The sequence below is a fragment of the Apus apus genome, chromosome 1 (genome assembly GCF_020740795.1).
Source record: "Apus apus isolate bApuApu2 chromosome 1, bApuApu2.pri.cur, whole genome shotgun sequence".
In the NCBI taxonomy this organism is placed as follows: Eukaryota; Metazoa; Chordata; class Aves; order Apodiformes; family Apodidae; genus Apus; species Apus apus.
In genome coordinates this window covers 81,503,324-81,520,746 of record NC_067282.1, presented here as the reverse complement: position 1 = coordinate 81,520,746, position 17,423 = coordinate 81,503,324, and the positions used below count along the sequence as shown (strand labels likewise).

The 17,423-nt window shown below is 49.1% G+C and overlaps 1 protein-coding gene across 5 annotated transcripts in view; it reads right to left on the bottom strand.

Annotated features, from left to right (window-relative positions):
- IGSF3 (immunoglobulin superfamily member 3) overlaps nucleotides 1-17,423 on the bottom strand; it is a 100,136-nt gene that overhangs the window by 16,009 nt on the left and 66,704 nt on the right. For 4 of the 5 annotated variants that reach the window (XR_007888430.1, XR_007888431.1, XM_051608726.1 and 1 more), the window contains exons 5-6: nucleotides 16,113-16,514; nucleotides 12,089-12,493 (exon numbers count right to left, since the gene is read on the bottom strand). Coding sequence is in view for 3 of the 5 variants with exons in the window: in XM_051608726.1 (XP_051464686.1) it covers nucleotides 12,089-12,493; nucleotides 16,113-16,514 (807 nt within the window). In the remaining 2 variants the exon portion in view is untranslated. The remainder of the gene's footprint in view (nucleotides 1-12,088; nucleotides 12,494-16,112; nucleotides 16,515-17,423) is intronic. The other variant, XM_051608746.1, reaches the window with a different exon arrangement.

Genomic DNA, 17,423 nt, shown 5'->3' with positions numbered 1-17,423 from the left:
AAAAAACACTCAGTGCCCAAATTCTTTCCTGGAGATGTGTGTTTGGGATTCCAGGGACCTGGTTGCAGGTCACTGCTCTGACAAAGGCTTAGACAGGCACTAATGCTCAGCATCTCTGCCAGGCCTTCTCCCTTCCACAAAGCAGGGCTGAAGAGTCGCCTCCATCTCCACACACATTTGCAAGGACACCCACGTTCATGGCCATGGGAAACTGGGGCAATGGGAGTCAAGCAAGTACATGACAGACTTCTGACTCAGCATGATGATGGATAGGTGACTCACATTTACTAGGTTAGCTGAAAGGAGACCAGTGTTCAAAAGGAAAAGATGTGCAGAGAAGAGGCATCAGAGGAAGGGCATTCACAGAAGGGAAGATGAGATGCTCCTAGGAGGACCTTGCTCATTAGGCTTAACTGTGGCATAGAAATCACAGCAAAGTAAAGACTAAGACTTCAAGCACTGGGGAAGCCTCCCTGGAGATGGTAGGAACATGGCAGCACAGCTCCCAGCTCCTGTATTCTCTATTAACAGAGAACAATTCCTCCTGAAACTGGATTAGTGGGGTTGTAAATTGCATTAGCCAACATGGGAAGCTGCTGGTGCAACAGGAGCAAGAGAAAGGGAAATAGCATTAGACTTTGCCTGCCATTATTACTGCCATTATTAACTTGTCACTTTACTGTAGTGTTCCTATAACAATGAATTATTGCCTGCAAACAGGCTGACATGATTGAATTACTAGGAGAGCAGCTCCATGGGAAGGAAAGACAATGTTAACCCTTTCCTGAGGAAGGCTCAGCTGCTGCCCCCTCCCAGGCTGGCAGACAAAAGAGATGAGGTTTCAACTTTGAACACCAACCTGCCACCTCCATCTTCAGCAGTGCTGGTTTCACTGCAATACCAGAACTTTCTGTGGTTCCCAAACCACACAGGTCCTGGTTGCAGGTGGGCTACTCTGGATTGGATGTGCAAAGAAAAGCAGAATCTGTCTGCAGCAGCAGTAAGGAGCCAAAGCTGGAGCTCTCCTATTTTTTGCAGAAGATAGCCTACTAATTTTGTAAAGATAAATCCTTGCTTTTGTATGCTGCTTCTTTTTCTCATAGAGAAGATCAATCTCTGGACAAGCCACCAAACTGACTGACTGCTAGTCTATTTGGATGTGGGTCACCTTCTTCTCCCTCCACCCTTGCAAGGGCAGTACCCTCTCTCTGCTTGCAATCACACAGGCTGTTAATCTGAGTCTGCTCTCCCCTGCCAGACTACCCTGGAGAGATGGTGCAAAGGCCCTTCCAGAGGGCCATACCAGGGAAGAGCCCCTGTGCAGAGCAGGAATGCCTTCATCCACCCAGGCCGTGTCCCTCAGCATCATCCTGGGTTCCACCCAAATGCTATTCCCACTCCCTAAGGCTTAGAGCGTGTCTGCCTTTGGTCTCTTCCCCTCTACAAGTACTGCCTGTGTTTTGCTAAAAATCAGCTACACGACATTTCTCTCCCAAATTTTCTGTTTCTTACATGACTGCTGCAAATAATTCCCCTTGCAGCACAGACTGGTGGGTGCTTTCAGCCCAGGAGCAAGCCTAGGAGCTGGCTGTGACCCAGCTGGGAATAAGCCACTAAATGATTTGCATTTCAATATGCTCAGCAAGTTGCCACAAAGTCCATAGCCCAGCAGGTGCAGATGTTCCCTAGCCTCACTGCCTGCTGCTGCAGCAACACGAGCCAGGTACTTCAGTAGCTGTGCAAACGCATGTTGACCATCACCCATTCCAACAGCCCCAGCCCAAACCTGTGCCCCAAACACAGGCACATGCCCTGAAGCACACAGTACTACTGTAACCTGAGCAAGTGCAACTTGACACACTCAAAATGCTGCCAGTGGATGCTGTGGCAAAGCAGAGGGGGCATCTCCTCTTGTACCATGTGGTACACCTGCCTGCATTAGATCCTCTGCTGTACCCTCACCAGCTTCAGCTCCACAGAAGGTGAACACCCCATTAGCTAAACCTTCTGACAAGGGGCCATATACTCCCCCTATCTCCAAAAGAAGCACAGTCAGACTGTTGACCTAAAAAACACATGGGTTGTGGGTCAAGTCCATTGCTGCACACCTCATGCTGTGGTGTGAAGACTGCAGGCAGTGACAAGGACATCTGCTCAGCTAGAAGACAGCCTGGGATTACCAGCCATGTCAGACTGGAGCTGGTGGAGCAGGGAACCAAGCACAGCCTTGGGGAAGCGTGCATATGTGACCCAGAAAGTCTCTTTAAAACCCAGAAGACATACATCTGTGAGCATATATGCAGAAGGCTGTGTGTGTATAGCTGCAGGGATGAAGAAAGCTGAGAAGCTCATAGCGTCTAAGATCTGGCCATGGCTAAGCCAGAGATCACCAGCTGGGACATGCTACTGCCCTGAGAAAAGAAAAGAGCTTCCCCAAGAAGCAGAAAGCACGTCTCTCTGAAGGACAGCAAGGCCTCAAGGCCAATTTTAGATAAACAAGTATAGCCCAAATTAAAAAAACAGACAGACCCAGACCCAGAAACCTTTCCTCCAGACCTTGAAATGAATGTAAAAGTTCTGCAGGAGAGAAAAGAGGGGAGGGAGGAATACAAGATTCCCAGCATGAATTGTGCCTGCTGTCAGAAAACAATATATGGCTCACTGATGAGTTGCAAATTAAAATATGGAGATAGGATCACTGTAAGATAAATTCAGTACCAAGCTATACCCACCAAGGATAAAGAAAGAAAAAAAAAATAACTTGAGATATTTCAACAACCCCTCATCAGAAAGATTTCAAACGAAGGAGCACTCCATCAATTAAGAAAAAAAGTAATTAAATATACCTAGAGAGCAAGTTATAACACATACAGCAGCACCACACACAAACTCCCATGCCATTCTGGAGGCTGGCCATTAATGGTTGAATTTCCCAACAGGCTGTCAGAAAAATAGTGGAGAAGTTTGTGTACGTGCACACTAAGAGCACAAGTGCAGCACACGGCTGACTTTTGCATGTGCTATTTTGATTTGAGCATTTTCAGCTTCTACTGCTGAAAAGCTGGCTACTACAACAGAGGGAGGGATGAGATGCTGAGGGTGGTATGAAACATTTTCTTGCCGTCCAGAGGAAGCTCTCTGGTCAGGTTTCAGACAGAATCATGACATTTTTTGGTTGCTGCGTGGACGTGCCCTGCCAGTCCCAGGCTGTCAGGGCTGCCGTCCACACAAAGATGAAGTCTCCTGAGAAGGACCAAAGCAAATCCATCCAAGGACTAGCTCATTCCACTCACCTTTATTCTTTTCCACTGGGTCAATTTTCTGTAAGTTTAGTAAGCCGAGCTGGTGCACAGTGAGATCAATGTTGGCACAAGGAATGGGACAGGACCACGCAGTCAGGAGCACAGGTCAAGGATGAGGATCACCTCCTTCTGTGCAACTAAGTGCTAGATCAGCTCCGCTTGCACCCTGAACACTCACAATACTGCTGCCTCCATAAATTAATGGGCAAATCCATCTACTGTGTGGAAGAACAACCAAGCAAAATGAGCCACCTGTAATTTCTCAAGAAATTTGTCTTCTTTAATTTATTAAGGGTAGAAGTATTACAGCAGGGTGGGCTACAGATCTATCATTATCTGGTCTCCCTGCTTCTCTATTACATAGGACAGGGAAAAGTACAGGAATTGTCTTCAACAGCATCCCAACTGTCTAAGCAAGTAAGATGGCCCTGGCAACAAAAATTTATGTATATATGTTAAAACAGAGCCTACCATTTTGCTGTGAATAAACAGTCTGCAGGTTCAGTGAACCCAGGAATTTAGTCTTTAACCAATGTCAGAACAGGTAAAAAACCCCAAATAATCAGTTTCTTATGAACTAAATTTCTGAAAAAGCATTCAGATAAAAATTGCCCTTATCTGTTCTCTGACACAGAGGTATTCATCACACAGAGGTAAAATCACTATGGGAAGAAATGGCTAGGATTATTTTACTGAAGTTACTTCCTTTACACGGGCTTTCCTGCACCACCTGGGTATGCAGGTTCACTGTAGCATTGAAGAGCAAAGCCACTGTGTCCAGCCAGTTATGTCCCAACAGCAGAAGATGCCCCAGACCATCAGTTGAACCAATGTCACAAAGGCAAGAATGGAGGGGATTTACAGTAACTGGGGCTTGGCTAGGCTGTTCACCACTGTCCTTCTCAAAACAGGACACAGCCTGTCTATAAAAAGGACTGATGGGGAGTGTGCAGTTTCTCATCCCAGGAGAAGCATCCCATGTGATACAGAAGCTAGAAAAATGGTACAGGTCCCATGCACAAAGATGGACAGCCAAAGCTGCTGTTCAAGCATGCTGGGAGGGACACCTGGGCTGAGTACTGCTCTGACTGGAGAATGCATTAAGAGAAAAATCATGCTACTGCAGCACTGAGCCTGCTGGCCTCCAAGCCATTCACCTTGTGGAGAACAGCAGGGAATCTATGGGGCTGGGGCTCATGGACCATGGAAGAATGGTGGTCAACACCTAGCTGGAAACCTGCTCACCACCAGTGCTCCCTCTGCCCTGTAGGCTGCCCCTGCTACTCTGCTTTTGAAGACTTCAAGGATATGAGGGATGCACAAAGCATTAGAGCAGGACAAGATCTAAGTACTATTCACTGCAGAGTATTTTAGTCCAAGGAATGCAAACAGGGAATCAATGAGAAGCTAAAGTGAAAGGAGAAAAGACATTCCAGACAATATCAAAGAAGCTGCATGTGCACGGACTGCAAACAGGCTGACACCATGGTTCTGTGTATGCATCCTGCAAGCGGGAGTGGAAAACCACTCAGGAGATTTTGAAAAGAGGAGAAGGGAGTGCTTTGAAATTGAAGTGAAAAAATTGCTCCTACAAAAATAATCCTGAAGAGAGTTAATTTGAACAGAGCAACGTATTCTGAATACAGTCCAGGTCTCCTTGTGGCGTCAGTCTTGTTCAGGAACTGAAAAGCAGGACTGCCTGCAGTCAGACCAATGGGCACACACCGAGCAGGCTGGCCCAGGTCAAGGTCCCACTAGGAGCAAGGATGCATTCCTGCCCCCTTCACCCTTGTGAAATGCATATGAGGTGCTTTACACATTTAAAATCCAGCTTTTCAAGTTATGCCCTTAGGTGCATTTTCCAGGCTGAAGCAGCAAGGGAAGCCTTGAAGGTAAGTCCAGTCAGCTGAACATACTTGGCTCCAACTGAAACATTTCATGGACACACCTTCAGAGGGGTGAAGTGTCAACTGCTCCCAGACAAGAAACCAGAGTCAAAGGGAGGTGAAACACAGCTTGGACCCTGCAAGGCCACTGTCAGCAGCCCCAGCATGGGGTGCGCAACACTGCAGGGCATCCAGCATGAGCTCCCTCCTCTGCTTCTCACACTGATGATCTCATTTTGACTTAATGTTTTTGTGGGATCCAGACAGCATTTGCTCCAGGTGCTTGGGCTCCACTGACACCAATGAAACCTCATGCCCTTGTCTGACCTGCATCAGGCCAGATTTGCCCAGCTGAGTGATGCTGCAGAGCACTTCTGCAATACCTATGAGAGCAAAACCACAGCCAGCTTGACAAGGTGAGCCAGCAAGTAGGAGTGGGGCAGGGAAAGCATCCTCACGTGGATGTGTGGCCATGGGAAATACCCCACCTCTGATCTGTATTTACAAACCAGTGCCCAGACAGTAGAGGGTATGACAGCAGGAGCAAGAAGAGCGGGCTCTCAGGTGTGCATGACAGTGATGGTACAGACATAAGATGGGGGACAGGGATGCTGAGAGCAGGGTTTGATGGCTAAGAGCAGAGAAAAAGCACCCCAGGGTGTCAGCCTGGGATCACTAACTGCGAGAAGGAGGCAGCAGCAAGTTTAAGTGGGGAAGCTGTCCCAGAGGATCTAGCAAGTGTGGGGACAGAGCTTCCTAGGGCAAACATGCACAAACAGAGTTTCAAGGTTGAGGAAGTAAACCCACCTGTGTCACCTGGAAAAGAAAAAGGGCACCAGTCAGGTCACTAATGCAGGTCTATGCAAGGTGACATCCTGGGTTATGCAACACTGAACCTCTTTATTTTGTCAGCTCAGTGTGCTGGGAGCTGATGAAAAAAAACCTGCTCTGAGGCAGGACAGCAGGTCTTACCCTTGTGGCAGTGAAGGAAAAGGAACAAGTCTCTTAGCACCCATGGGAGAGGAGTCTGCGCTGCGCCACAGCATGGTTGCTGCTGATCAGCCTCCTGTCTCTCCTGAGCACTTCTTGAACTTCATCACTTAAGCAAGAGTAGGACTATTTGCCAGATGGAGTAGGCAGCTGTAGAGCAAGGAAGCAGTGCTGTTCTACAGAGCAAAACCACTCTGGGATCAAGCAAGCAGCAACTTTTCAGACTTCACTTCTGTAAGGAAGTTTCCAGCTCATGAACTTTCCTTGTTTAACGTCATTGCTGGATGCTGCCAGCAGCAAGAAGTGTTAGGTTTTTAAGTAGGCACTTTGTGGCCCTTGGAAACACTTGTCTGAGCCTCTACTCAAGAGCCTGGTCAGTACCCCACTGATAACCCATGGTAGAAAAAGGCATCTTTCACATACATCCACAAGAGAACTCCTGCAGTGCAGACATTAGTAAGAAATGAGGTGGAAAAAAGGCAGTAACAATAATACCCAATTCTCATTTGTTAGGGAAAGCCTTTCCTTATACTCCACAAGTGTCTTGGCAACTGTTTGAAAATCAGTCCTCCTCTCCTAGCATGAGGTATGCCATAAAGCATCCTGTTCTTCCAGTTCTCCTCTGCCTCATCTCTTCATCCTCCCAGCATCCCCAGCCTGTGTGCTCACTACCATCCCCTGTTTGGCTACTTACCAAGTCTTCAGAGGGATGGGTAAGAAGGATATTGAGCAGTCTTTCTGTAGCATGGACAAAGAGGTAAGGGACTTCTGCTCTCTTAGATTTCTCTGGCCACTGCTACCCCAGTGTAGTCAGGCTGCTGTCAGTGGTGGTTTCCCTCTGCACCCACCCAGGTGTAGGGTTTCAGAGCTCTTAAAGGTTTGAGGGCTTCAAAGCTCTGGCTAACCCCACTCTCAAAATATGGTCCAGGCACAATCCTCCTCCAGCTTCTTCAAGGCCAGCTTGAGGAGCCTTCACTCTCCCTCCACAACGGTTTCAACTTGACAGCTCCTAATAAACCAAACTTTACGAAGCAGCCCCTGGAGAGCCCATGGAAGCTAATTAATGTTCTAATGAAGAGCCTGACTGCCTTGTTTGCCCGACGGCTCCCAGGTCAATCAATCTGCCATAGCATAGCTCACAAAAAAGCAGCGAGGAGCCCAGCACCAGTGGCGTCTGCTTGGTTATCATCCCCCGCCACCCCTCCCCATCCCTCCTCCCATGTTCATTACTGTCAAAAACTCAGCAGCAAAAGGGCAGATTTATAGAAACGATTGCAGCTTGTCCCCATGCACCCGCTTCAGGATCAGTCATGAAGGAACCAGCCAGTGGTCGATGCAAGGACAGGGGGATGCGAAGATTACAGAGGCACAGGGAGGTGGTGCCTTGCATGGAATGGGCAGTTCTGTGCCTGAATACAAAAGAGGTGATGGGGGTGCTCAAGGTGGAGTCGCCACAACCTCCCACTTGTGTGAAAAATCTGCTTTTTTATTCTGCTGTTGCCAGAGAGACTCTTCAGAGCTCAGACCTCTGGCCTTCTCAAAACTCTGCTGAATCACCCCGCTGCTTGCACTGCAGGGGAAAGATAAGAGCGGTAGTGCACACCAGGACAATGGCAATTTACTACACCAGCACAAATCTGCTTAAGCCTCCTTGCCAACAGAGTCCTATCCAGATGTCCTAGTCTGCCCAGATCATACCACAGTCCCCATCATGCACCATGCCACCAGAGACTGTCTGCTGCCCTTGTCTGAGTCCCACAGACTGCACGGATGCACACTGCTCCCAGACAGTACCTCCCATCTCAGCAGCTCTATCCTTGAAAACCTGGTAGGGAGAAGCAAGATCCAAGGAGGAGCCAGGAACACAGCCTATCTGACAACAGGGAGAAGCACGACCCAAGCAGGAGCTGGGAACACTGCCCACCTGACAGTCCTTGGGTTTCCCCTTGTCCCACATGCACCTACCACCTTCCTACCTTGGGCAGGACCTGGAGCCCAAGCACTGTTCCCTCTCCACACTACCTGTGGAAGGGGGCTACATGGGGGTACTGTTCAACTAGTATCCTCACACTGAAAGCTTAGCCCACATCCAAAGGCTTTCAGGGTCACCTGGATTCAAAAGGAGCCACCTGCACCTCTGCCTCCCCTTAAACCTGACAGATCAGCAAGTGCCAGGGAGTCATCACACCTGTCCTCTGCAAGGACAGGACACACTTGTCCTGACTGATCTCTTGCAGACCAGCTTGGTAAAGCCTGTATGAAGGATGCTCTTCTCCACCTGGGAAAGGCCAAGTGTGCAAACAACAAGGAAATGGCTCTAGAAGGGAAAGGGGTGGTGAACCCTCAGGGCAAGCTCCAGCTTTTGGGGAGGCCAGGCATCACAGGCAAAGGGGAGTCCCACACACAAAACTGTGGGTGAGAATTCTGTATCCTTGCATTTAGGACTCACTTCAATCTCAGCCTATGCTCCTCTGCATAGTCTCCTGCCAGCTTTAGCTTTGGGAAAGCAGCTGGCATGAACCAAGTAGTACTTTTATTGCTCCTCCTTCTCTGCTGCAACATGAACTCGCTGAGAAAGAAACAACAGGCAACTCAAGACAGGGAAGCAAAAAGGAGAGAACTGTATTGTCAGGACATGAAATGGCCACAGGCAATCTAAGCAGTCTGGTCCACAACCCTGCTTGACAGACCCTCACAGCATCCTGGACTTCTGCCCCAGCCTACAGAAGTTAAAACCCAGCACCCACCCTACAGCACTGCAGGTCTCTCTCCCGGCAAAGCACACACAGGCTACCTGGGGCTGCATCTGCATGCCCCTACCTGTGCACCAGCCTCCCTCTTCTTTGCAAGCCAGTGCGTGTCAGCTTGTGTGACAGTGAGAAGCAGGCCATGAAAGGGAGAAACACTGGAGCTTCAGATCCTATTGCTCCTCAGTTTTCATGAACCATGAAGTGATGGACAGCGTACTCTCATGATATCTAAACTCCCTGTAAGCTCTCACACATACTGCCAGCACCCTTTATACGGCCTTTGCTCATGCTGCCAGTCCTTGTAATGACTTCATGCTCAAGGGACCAGAACTTCACGCTAAAAAGCCAAATCTGGCTCCAGATGTCATGCAGGGCACTTCTGCAATCCCAGCTAGAGACCTGCACTTCAGAGCTGGGTTAACACTGCCATTGCCTGCCTTATTCATTCCCTCCTTCAGAAGTTATGGGTTCCATTTCTCAAATACCGCTTGATTCTTCCTGGGAGTAGGAAAGGAGGTCTTCAAGCTTCTGATATTTCCTCAACATTACCTGTTGGCCATGAGATAGCCACAGATGAAACTACTTCACAGACACATTATTACATACAATCAAAACCAGCACTGCCACCTCTGCAGTTACCACTCAGCACAGATGACAACTACAAATACTACACACTGCAAGAATGCCAAGGAGAGACTGCCTGAGCACTGAAATAGCAAACTGACACCAGGAGAAGCTCCAGCACCCAGTCCCTTGGAGATGTGGGATTTCACCAAGCAAAAGGATTAAAGAAGCAATCAGGCAATCACTATTTTACCTTTCTTACTTTAAAGGCTGGCATATATCGATTCCCACATCTGCAACTGGAACCTGTCAAATAGAAAGGTCATTCTGACAAACAGGGAGCACAGGTTTAGGATGTAACTAGAATCCCTGCATTAACTTACAATCTGGAAACTCATGCTGACTCAATTTGCCAAAAGACCTCCAGAGAAACCTTCTTTACAGTGTCCCTCAGTGGATCAGTAGTGGAGATAGTTCACCCCAAAATCTTTGGCATATGGGTCAAGAAAGGAACCCTGGGCTAGTGGGCAAGGGAAAGGAGAAAGCTAGGACTAAGATATTAAATAGCAGCCTGAAGTTATGTCATATTAAGGTGACTAGAGAGCCACAGACTTAGACTGACAGCACTCTCAGGTGTTCAGTGGTTCAGGGCTCCTGAATGGCCTCTTTTGAAGAAGCCCTAGATATTAATCTGAAAACCAGTATCTGCTTCATCAGCACAGGCTTGACTGACAGCACTATCAAGTTTGTTCAGTGGTGACCGAGGAAGGCACCTAACACATCATCCCGGCTTCTCCCTGGAGATTGTCCAGCCAAACACCCAGCAATGACCCAACCTGACCATCTGCACCTTGTAAAACCAGAGAGAACCACAGCAGTCACTAGTACAACTGCTGGCATTGCATTCACAAAGAACATCAACCAGCTGCTCTCAGAGGCTGCCTGGGATGTGGAAACAAAACACAGAGAGAGGACATCCACCGTGCTGGGAATGTTCTGAGGAGGCCCCCCTCTTCTCTTCCATCCTCTTACGGGTTGTAAAACCACAAACATTATGTAAGGCTTATTGGACTGACAGCTAAGATTTGTGTAGCAGTAGTTTGTTGAGCAGCAGGGAGATAGGGAGAGGTAAAAACCATGGAGATCTACATGACTTGCTCTGTTAAGGCATCACTTGACGGTTGCTGCTCCAGTGAAGAAGAACTGGCTGCTAGAGCATGGTTTAAAAGTCCTTTAAATGTCCTCCTAGCCAACCTGAGCTGTGACATAGAGGCTTTCTTCTGGAAGCTGTTATCAAGGATTTTTCTCTTTGTCTCATATACATGCACACACAGAGACACACCATGAAGAAGCATATTACTCTATGGACCACACCCAGCCAAAGCTGTTTCATAGGGAAGTAAGCTAAAATGATGAACATCACTGACCTGACCTTACAAGCAGTATAACATGTACTACAAGGCAGGCTAATCAAGATAAATGGAGAAGATTAACCTGGAGATGAGGGTAAGAAAGGAGGGAGGAAAGAAGGAGGATGGAGAACTCTTGAGGTGCCTGGAGTTCATAGCAGCAGACTTTTCCCAAGTCGTGCTAAGGATTGTGGAAGGTGGAGAAGAGTATGAAAAGGGCCACTGAGAAGAAAACCACAAAGCTCAGGCTAGAAGACAAACCCTAGGAAGGACTCCCCCTACACAGGAACACAAAGGGAGGACTGACAATGCTGCAAGGACCTATGCCAAGAGTCTTAAAGATGCTAAAAGTCTCACTCCAGTCATCAAGTGCAGTCCTGAGGCTGAGGCAGCAATAAAATATTCAGCTCAGCAATGGCCCAGAGCTGCACTGACCATGTATCTTTACACCCTTCATGGACAATTGAAGGCACAACCCAAATATCAGTGATAAGGCCTATAGAAGGCACCTAACTCTCTCTACCAGCTCTACATGCACTACACGCACTCTGTAGGTTTTCTGACTCTCCCTGCCAAGCCAGGTGTCTGTTGCCTAGCTGGGGCATACTCTGTGTGGCATCCATAGCCTTGGTGAGTTCCAGCTGGAAAGGCCTCAGTTTCTGGTGGGGATGAAAGTCAGGCTCTTTGATCACTAGCTGCTGTTGAAGATACCTCCAGCAGAGCAAGAGATGCAGCCAGTTACTAGACAAGAGCTGCATCACCTCACCTATGACATGTGTGCACATGCAGGCTTTGGTGGGAGCATGTCTTTCTTCTTCAATCCTGTTTGCCCTGTCCCTCTCTTCCTCAGGTTAGTCTGCTCTGATGAAGCAAGGTGGCAATCTAAAAGCCACCTCAGACTCACAACAGCCCAGAGACTGCACTAAGCTGCAGTCACCTCAGCTCCCAAAAGAAAACCTCACGTGAGGAGCAAAGAGAGGACACAGCTCCTCAGACATGGGGATAAGAGAACTCCAACATATCCACAGCTGAACAGTCAAACAGTCCCACCTGTACCAAGCCCAGTGTGTGATTTCAGTCACAGCCACGAGAGCAGTCCTTGCTCCCCAAAGACCACCACAGCACTGGTATGTATCCCACCCCCACAGTGCACCCCCCAGCCCCTCTCGTACACTCTCGGCACTCACCTGGCCGCAGGACCCTGATCTCCAGCAGGTTGGAAGTCCTGTCGGCCAGCCGCGTCCAGCTGCTGTTGTAGTTCTTCCTCCAGAGCTCAGCCACGCACTGGTACTTGCCGGCCTCTGTGTCGCTCGCCCTGCTGATGCTCAGGCGCACATTGTTGCTGGACTCGGCCTTCTCGATGGCGGTGCGGGTCCGGAAACCCGCGTACCTGTCACCCCACTGGACCCCGCCGTCGCGTGTGAAGGTGACCAGGTCGTGAAACTCGGTGCTGCCTGCTGGCTGGAAACGCCATGTCACTGACACTGGTACCCATGACGGGTAGTGGGGCTTGATGATGCACTGGAGGTCGAACGACTCGTTGTAGGTCACCCCGGGGGTGCGGGAGATGGCTGTGACAGCAAAGCCAGCCTCTGTGGAAAGAGAAAAGGGCTTTGAGAGACACCTGCTTAACGAAGCCCTGCTGTTAGCAAGCAAAAGCTAGAGTGTGGTCATCCAGTCACAGGCCTGGAATAATCGGCCACTTGGGTTGTGTTGGCTCCTCGTTTGCAATTGCGAAGTGGCATGAAAAGCAGCGCAAAACCACACTTCATTCAGTGCCTGTGCAGTGAGGACTGTCTGTGTGAGCACTGGCTGCACCAGCAGCAGAACCGCGTTCAGTTTCTGCCCAGAGAAGTGAGATCCCCTGAGACCCAGGGGGCAAGCAGCCAGCCCTTGCATGCTGCCAAAGCCCTGTATGGAAACCCATCAACACAGAGGCAAGGGAGCAGTGACAGGCAGAGCCTACCCCATGCCAGCCTGGCCACTCGCACACCCTGTCATTCACATCCACCACTGGGGCAGGGGGTCCCCACACCGCCCCCCACCCCAGGTCTGTGGCTGGCTGTGCAGGTGAAGGAAAGATGAAGAAATTGAGAAGCAGCAGCCTTTGTTCATGCATCAGTGAGATGGCAGCGGCTACAAAACCCCAGGATGGAGGCAACTGAGAGAGAGAGAAGCTGGTTGCTCCTGTTCTTCACAAACCACGGCTTTTGCTTCTTTTCCAGATCACAGCTGCAGGACAGCTGTATGCAGTTATCCTCTCACATCCACCACTCTGCAAGCCAGTCAATACATTTTGACTTGTTTATTCCCAGCACCTTGTTTAGGGGAATTTCAAACCAACACTCTTATCAGTAATTTGAAAATAACATATTTCCGTATTACACTTTGGGTCAGAGTATTTCCATCACTCATTTGTTCTGAGCTGCAGAGGTAAGTATCTTCTTCTCTTCCAACCACTTCAGTGTGGTGAGCAGATGTAGCATGGACCTTGTTTTCCACCATCAACATCCCCAAGAAGCACCCCCTTCCTGGCAGACTCCGAGGGCTGTTCCATGCTAGCTGGCACCTCTCTTCCCTCCCTCTGCAGCACCGACTGTTCTGGCACCCAGCACAGCCTCTGCCCCAGGGGAGAGCCCAATAGAAACAGGAATGTCTTCTGGATTGATACAGAGGTTCAGCCCGCCACTGGCTTGAACGTATAGTTCCAGGTATGAGCTGGGAGCTCACTGCAACTCAGAGAGCTGCTGCCACAGGCTAGACCAGCCACAGCACAGACACTGCTGTATCTGTACATTTCCAGCCAGTGCCTCTGCAGCCCTATGGTGTCACCGTGCCAGAGCTCCAGCATGTCTAATTGCTGAGAAAACAGGTCAATCTTTGGGATTAAAGCCTCTTGCAACATGTTCAGTGATTACCCAGGAGGGGAGAGAGAGACTCAGGCTGTCTCCTCTGCAGGACTGCTGCATCTCATTCCCACGTAAGCCCTTCCAATCCTGCAGCAGCCCTCCTGCCCCAGCAAGTGTGTTACCAGGCCCAACTCAGAGAACTGCTGAGCCAGCGATGCCCCTACAATGCCAAATTAATTTCACCAAGACCAGCAGACTTCATAAAGTTTAATCTCCAGTTGGCCTGGGCAAAGAAGCTCCACAGAGGGACTTCTCTTGACTGCTGTGCGTAAGGCAGGTGGGTTTCTGAGGTCCTCAACTCAACTAACATGCTCATGGCACTTAACACACAAAGGTCCTTCTTCCTTCAAGACTTGGTACAAAAGGAGAGAAGCCATGCATAAAAGCAGGCAGATTTCCTGCAAGACCTTCTTACAAGAAATTAGCAGCCCCCTCACCCTGCCTGCTCCCTCCTTTCCCAGCCAACCAGGCACTGAGGTCCCTGACAAGCACTCAAGATCCTGAGAAGTTCAGGAACATATGGTCTCATCTGACAGCACATTCCTCTTTTGGCTATTGCTTCTGAACCACCCTGTAGATAGATTTATGGGTTTGAACATCATCTGTGCTGGTTCAGCGAAAGAGTTTCTTACCCTGGCAGACTGGCAAATGATTAGACCTTAACTTGAAATGTGAGTGCCACTAAATTTAGTGCATTTTTTTACTAGCAATTTCTGTGGCCATAAACCTCTCTTGCTCTTTCTTAGCACCTTCCATTTGAGCTTCTCAGGACTCTTCAAAAAATTACTCTGAAGAAAAATTATCAGATTCAGCTGCAATAAAACAATACTCAATATTTTCTCCACAAAATGTTCATGAGCTACTTCAGCTTTGCTAGTTATAGGAAGAGGATCTAGGAATTTCTTAGCAATTCACAGAATGTGCTCAACAGATGGCAATTTCTGAGACAAGGCATGGAGAAGGATGGACAACTACCTTTCCATCACAACTTCTGGAACTGTCAGGCAATTCCGAGCATCTTTAATTTTAACAAGAGTAAAAGTGATACACTTAAAAATCTCAGCACTTAATCTCAACAGTTCTGCAAGTGGTAAAGAGACAGGCCAATATGTGGACTTACAGCAGGCCAAACGCTGCTAACATCATGAGGAAGACATCATTGAAAGCAGATGGGAATGTGTCTTTAGTTCCTTAAAAACTAGCATCCCCACATGCTTTTAGAAGCTATATAGCAAGGACTTCTAGCTCCAGACAGAACAGGCTCTGAAAAAAGGTCAAAAGTGAAGGGGAGGGAAGCAGGAAAAAAAGGAAGATTTTCATCAGAATACGACAGAACTTTGAAATCTGGTCTTGCACAAATCTTGCCAAAGCTTAAGATTAATACTGCAAAGAACAAAAAAAACCCAACAACCCCAAAAATGCCTATCTCAACCCTTCAACAGAGCTCCCCAATTGTTTATAGTCCTGGCATTCTGCATATCAGTGGCCTCACAGGAGCAGTCATTCCTTCTTCAGTATCCTGCAGAGCACTTTGGGAACTAGTCCAGGGCTTGATATAGCAAGGTCCTGAGCAGGACCAAAGTAATTCACAATCCCTGAGAAGTGCCCAATGCACTACCTGCCCTCTGCTATACTGATGTGGCTTCACTGTGTTTGAAATGGAGGAGCTCTTTGGCAGAGCAGAGTACCAGCTGCAATGACCCCACATCCTAGTTTGGCTCAGTCATGGAAAATGTTGTCGTTCCAGGCCAGCAGCTCAATGCCCCTTACAGAGGCGAGGACCATTCCTGATCCATGTCTTCTGCAGGCTTCTGATGCCGTCAGAGATGCTTGGTCATTTTTGGTGGCTGGGCCAACAGATGCCAAATGTTTGTCTCTCGTGGTCTGGTAGTTTACCCAGGGCATGCAAGGAGGCTTCAATGCCCATGGGCTGCTGATGCAGCACCACCACTGCACTGCCCATAGCCTGCCTCCAATACTGGGGGAACAAGTCACAGGATGGGTAGCCTCTCTCCTGGAAGGATGTTGGAAGCACTGCCCCTCTCCTTAGCCACCCCCTGCTTCGCTCCTGCCACAGCCTCCCCTCAGACTTTGCCCCCACAAGCAATGGGGCATGCAGATGTTTTGCAACAGCCAACCAGGTGCTGTGGGTGGGCTGCCAAGGACCTCCATTTTGCTTGCAAGCAAGGGCAGGAGTGCCAAGAGAAGCCCTGGTTATTTTCAGGTGACCTTCTCAGGGTTGGGGGCGGGGGCAGGCATGCGGGGAGCACAGCTCCACGGCCCCCACACCTCAAGTACTCACCCAGAGCAGTGATGGACACCGGGGTGCTCACGTGCCGCTCCCCAACAATCTGCCACTCCCCATCCACCGCCCGCGTCCACTCGGCCACCCGGCACTCGTAGTGGCCCTCATCTGCCTTGATGCTGTTGAAGATCTCCAAGGTGAAGGAGCCGGGCCGGACCTGCTCCACCTGGATGCCACCATAGCTGCTGCGCTCAGCATAGGAGGGGCCTGGCTGCAGGGTGCCCTCTCGATCCAGACGCACAATTTCACTGCGCCGGTTCAGCTTGTCCACCAGCTGCCAGACGATGGAGAGGCGGCTTTGGGGCCCTAAGCCTGAGCGCACGTTGCAGCCAAAGCGCAGGCTCTCTCCTTCCAAGACATTGCTGGCGTTGTTGACAATCTCCAAGGAGATGCTGGTCTCTAAGGAGAAAAACGTATACACACAGGGGAGATGATACACACTCGCCACTTTTCTGTTGGTAAGAAGGACGCTGCTGGCCAGAGAGGCTTTACACCAGGTGCAGGAAACTGCCCACACATTTGGGTCCAGGCACGTCTCAACCTCATGCGTGACCACATCCAAAACCAGCTTGTGGGCAGCGAGCTGCTCCTGGTGACTTGCACACTCAAAGCAGGTGTAGGCCAAAGAAATCTGCCTATGGCTCACGAGACATTGCCGTATCTTCTGGTCGCAGGTCCAGGATAGGATCTCAGCAAAACTTGAGGGAATCTGTGTTGCTACAACACACAGTGTGCAACCGGCTCTGACAAAAAAAAGCTTCCAACTCCCTTAGATTTTCAATGCATATCATCCTGATCACCATCTTGCCACGTCCATTCCTACAACACCTTTTGGTAGAAGCTCTCCCAAACTCCCATCGCTAGTGACACTACAGGTAGCTATCAATGTTTGGTAACATCAAAAAAACCTGGCATCTTGAGCTTCCCAGAGATGTAAGGCTTTACGGCTGTTTTTTCTGAGATACCGAGTGCTGGTTTCTCCTGCTGTCTTCTGGCTGAGTTATGGACACCTTTGGAAAATCAACATATTTGTTCCTAGAGCTGGTGATTTATTAAATGGAAAGAATGAAATCTGTCTGAAATGTGGCTGTGCCTACAAGTAGACATTTGTCTACGTTTTAGACATTTGTCCAGTGCAAGATTTCTAGCTAGAGTAGTTTTCAAAGCCAAATAAATGAGACCAAACATTGGCAGGAGAGAAAAGAAATAGAATTTCTTTTGGAGAAATGAGGAGGAAAAACAAAGCTGGAGGAAAGGGCTGCATTTCCCTACAAAGCTAGTAGGAAACAAACATCGCAAAAAATCCTC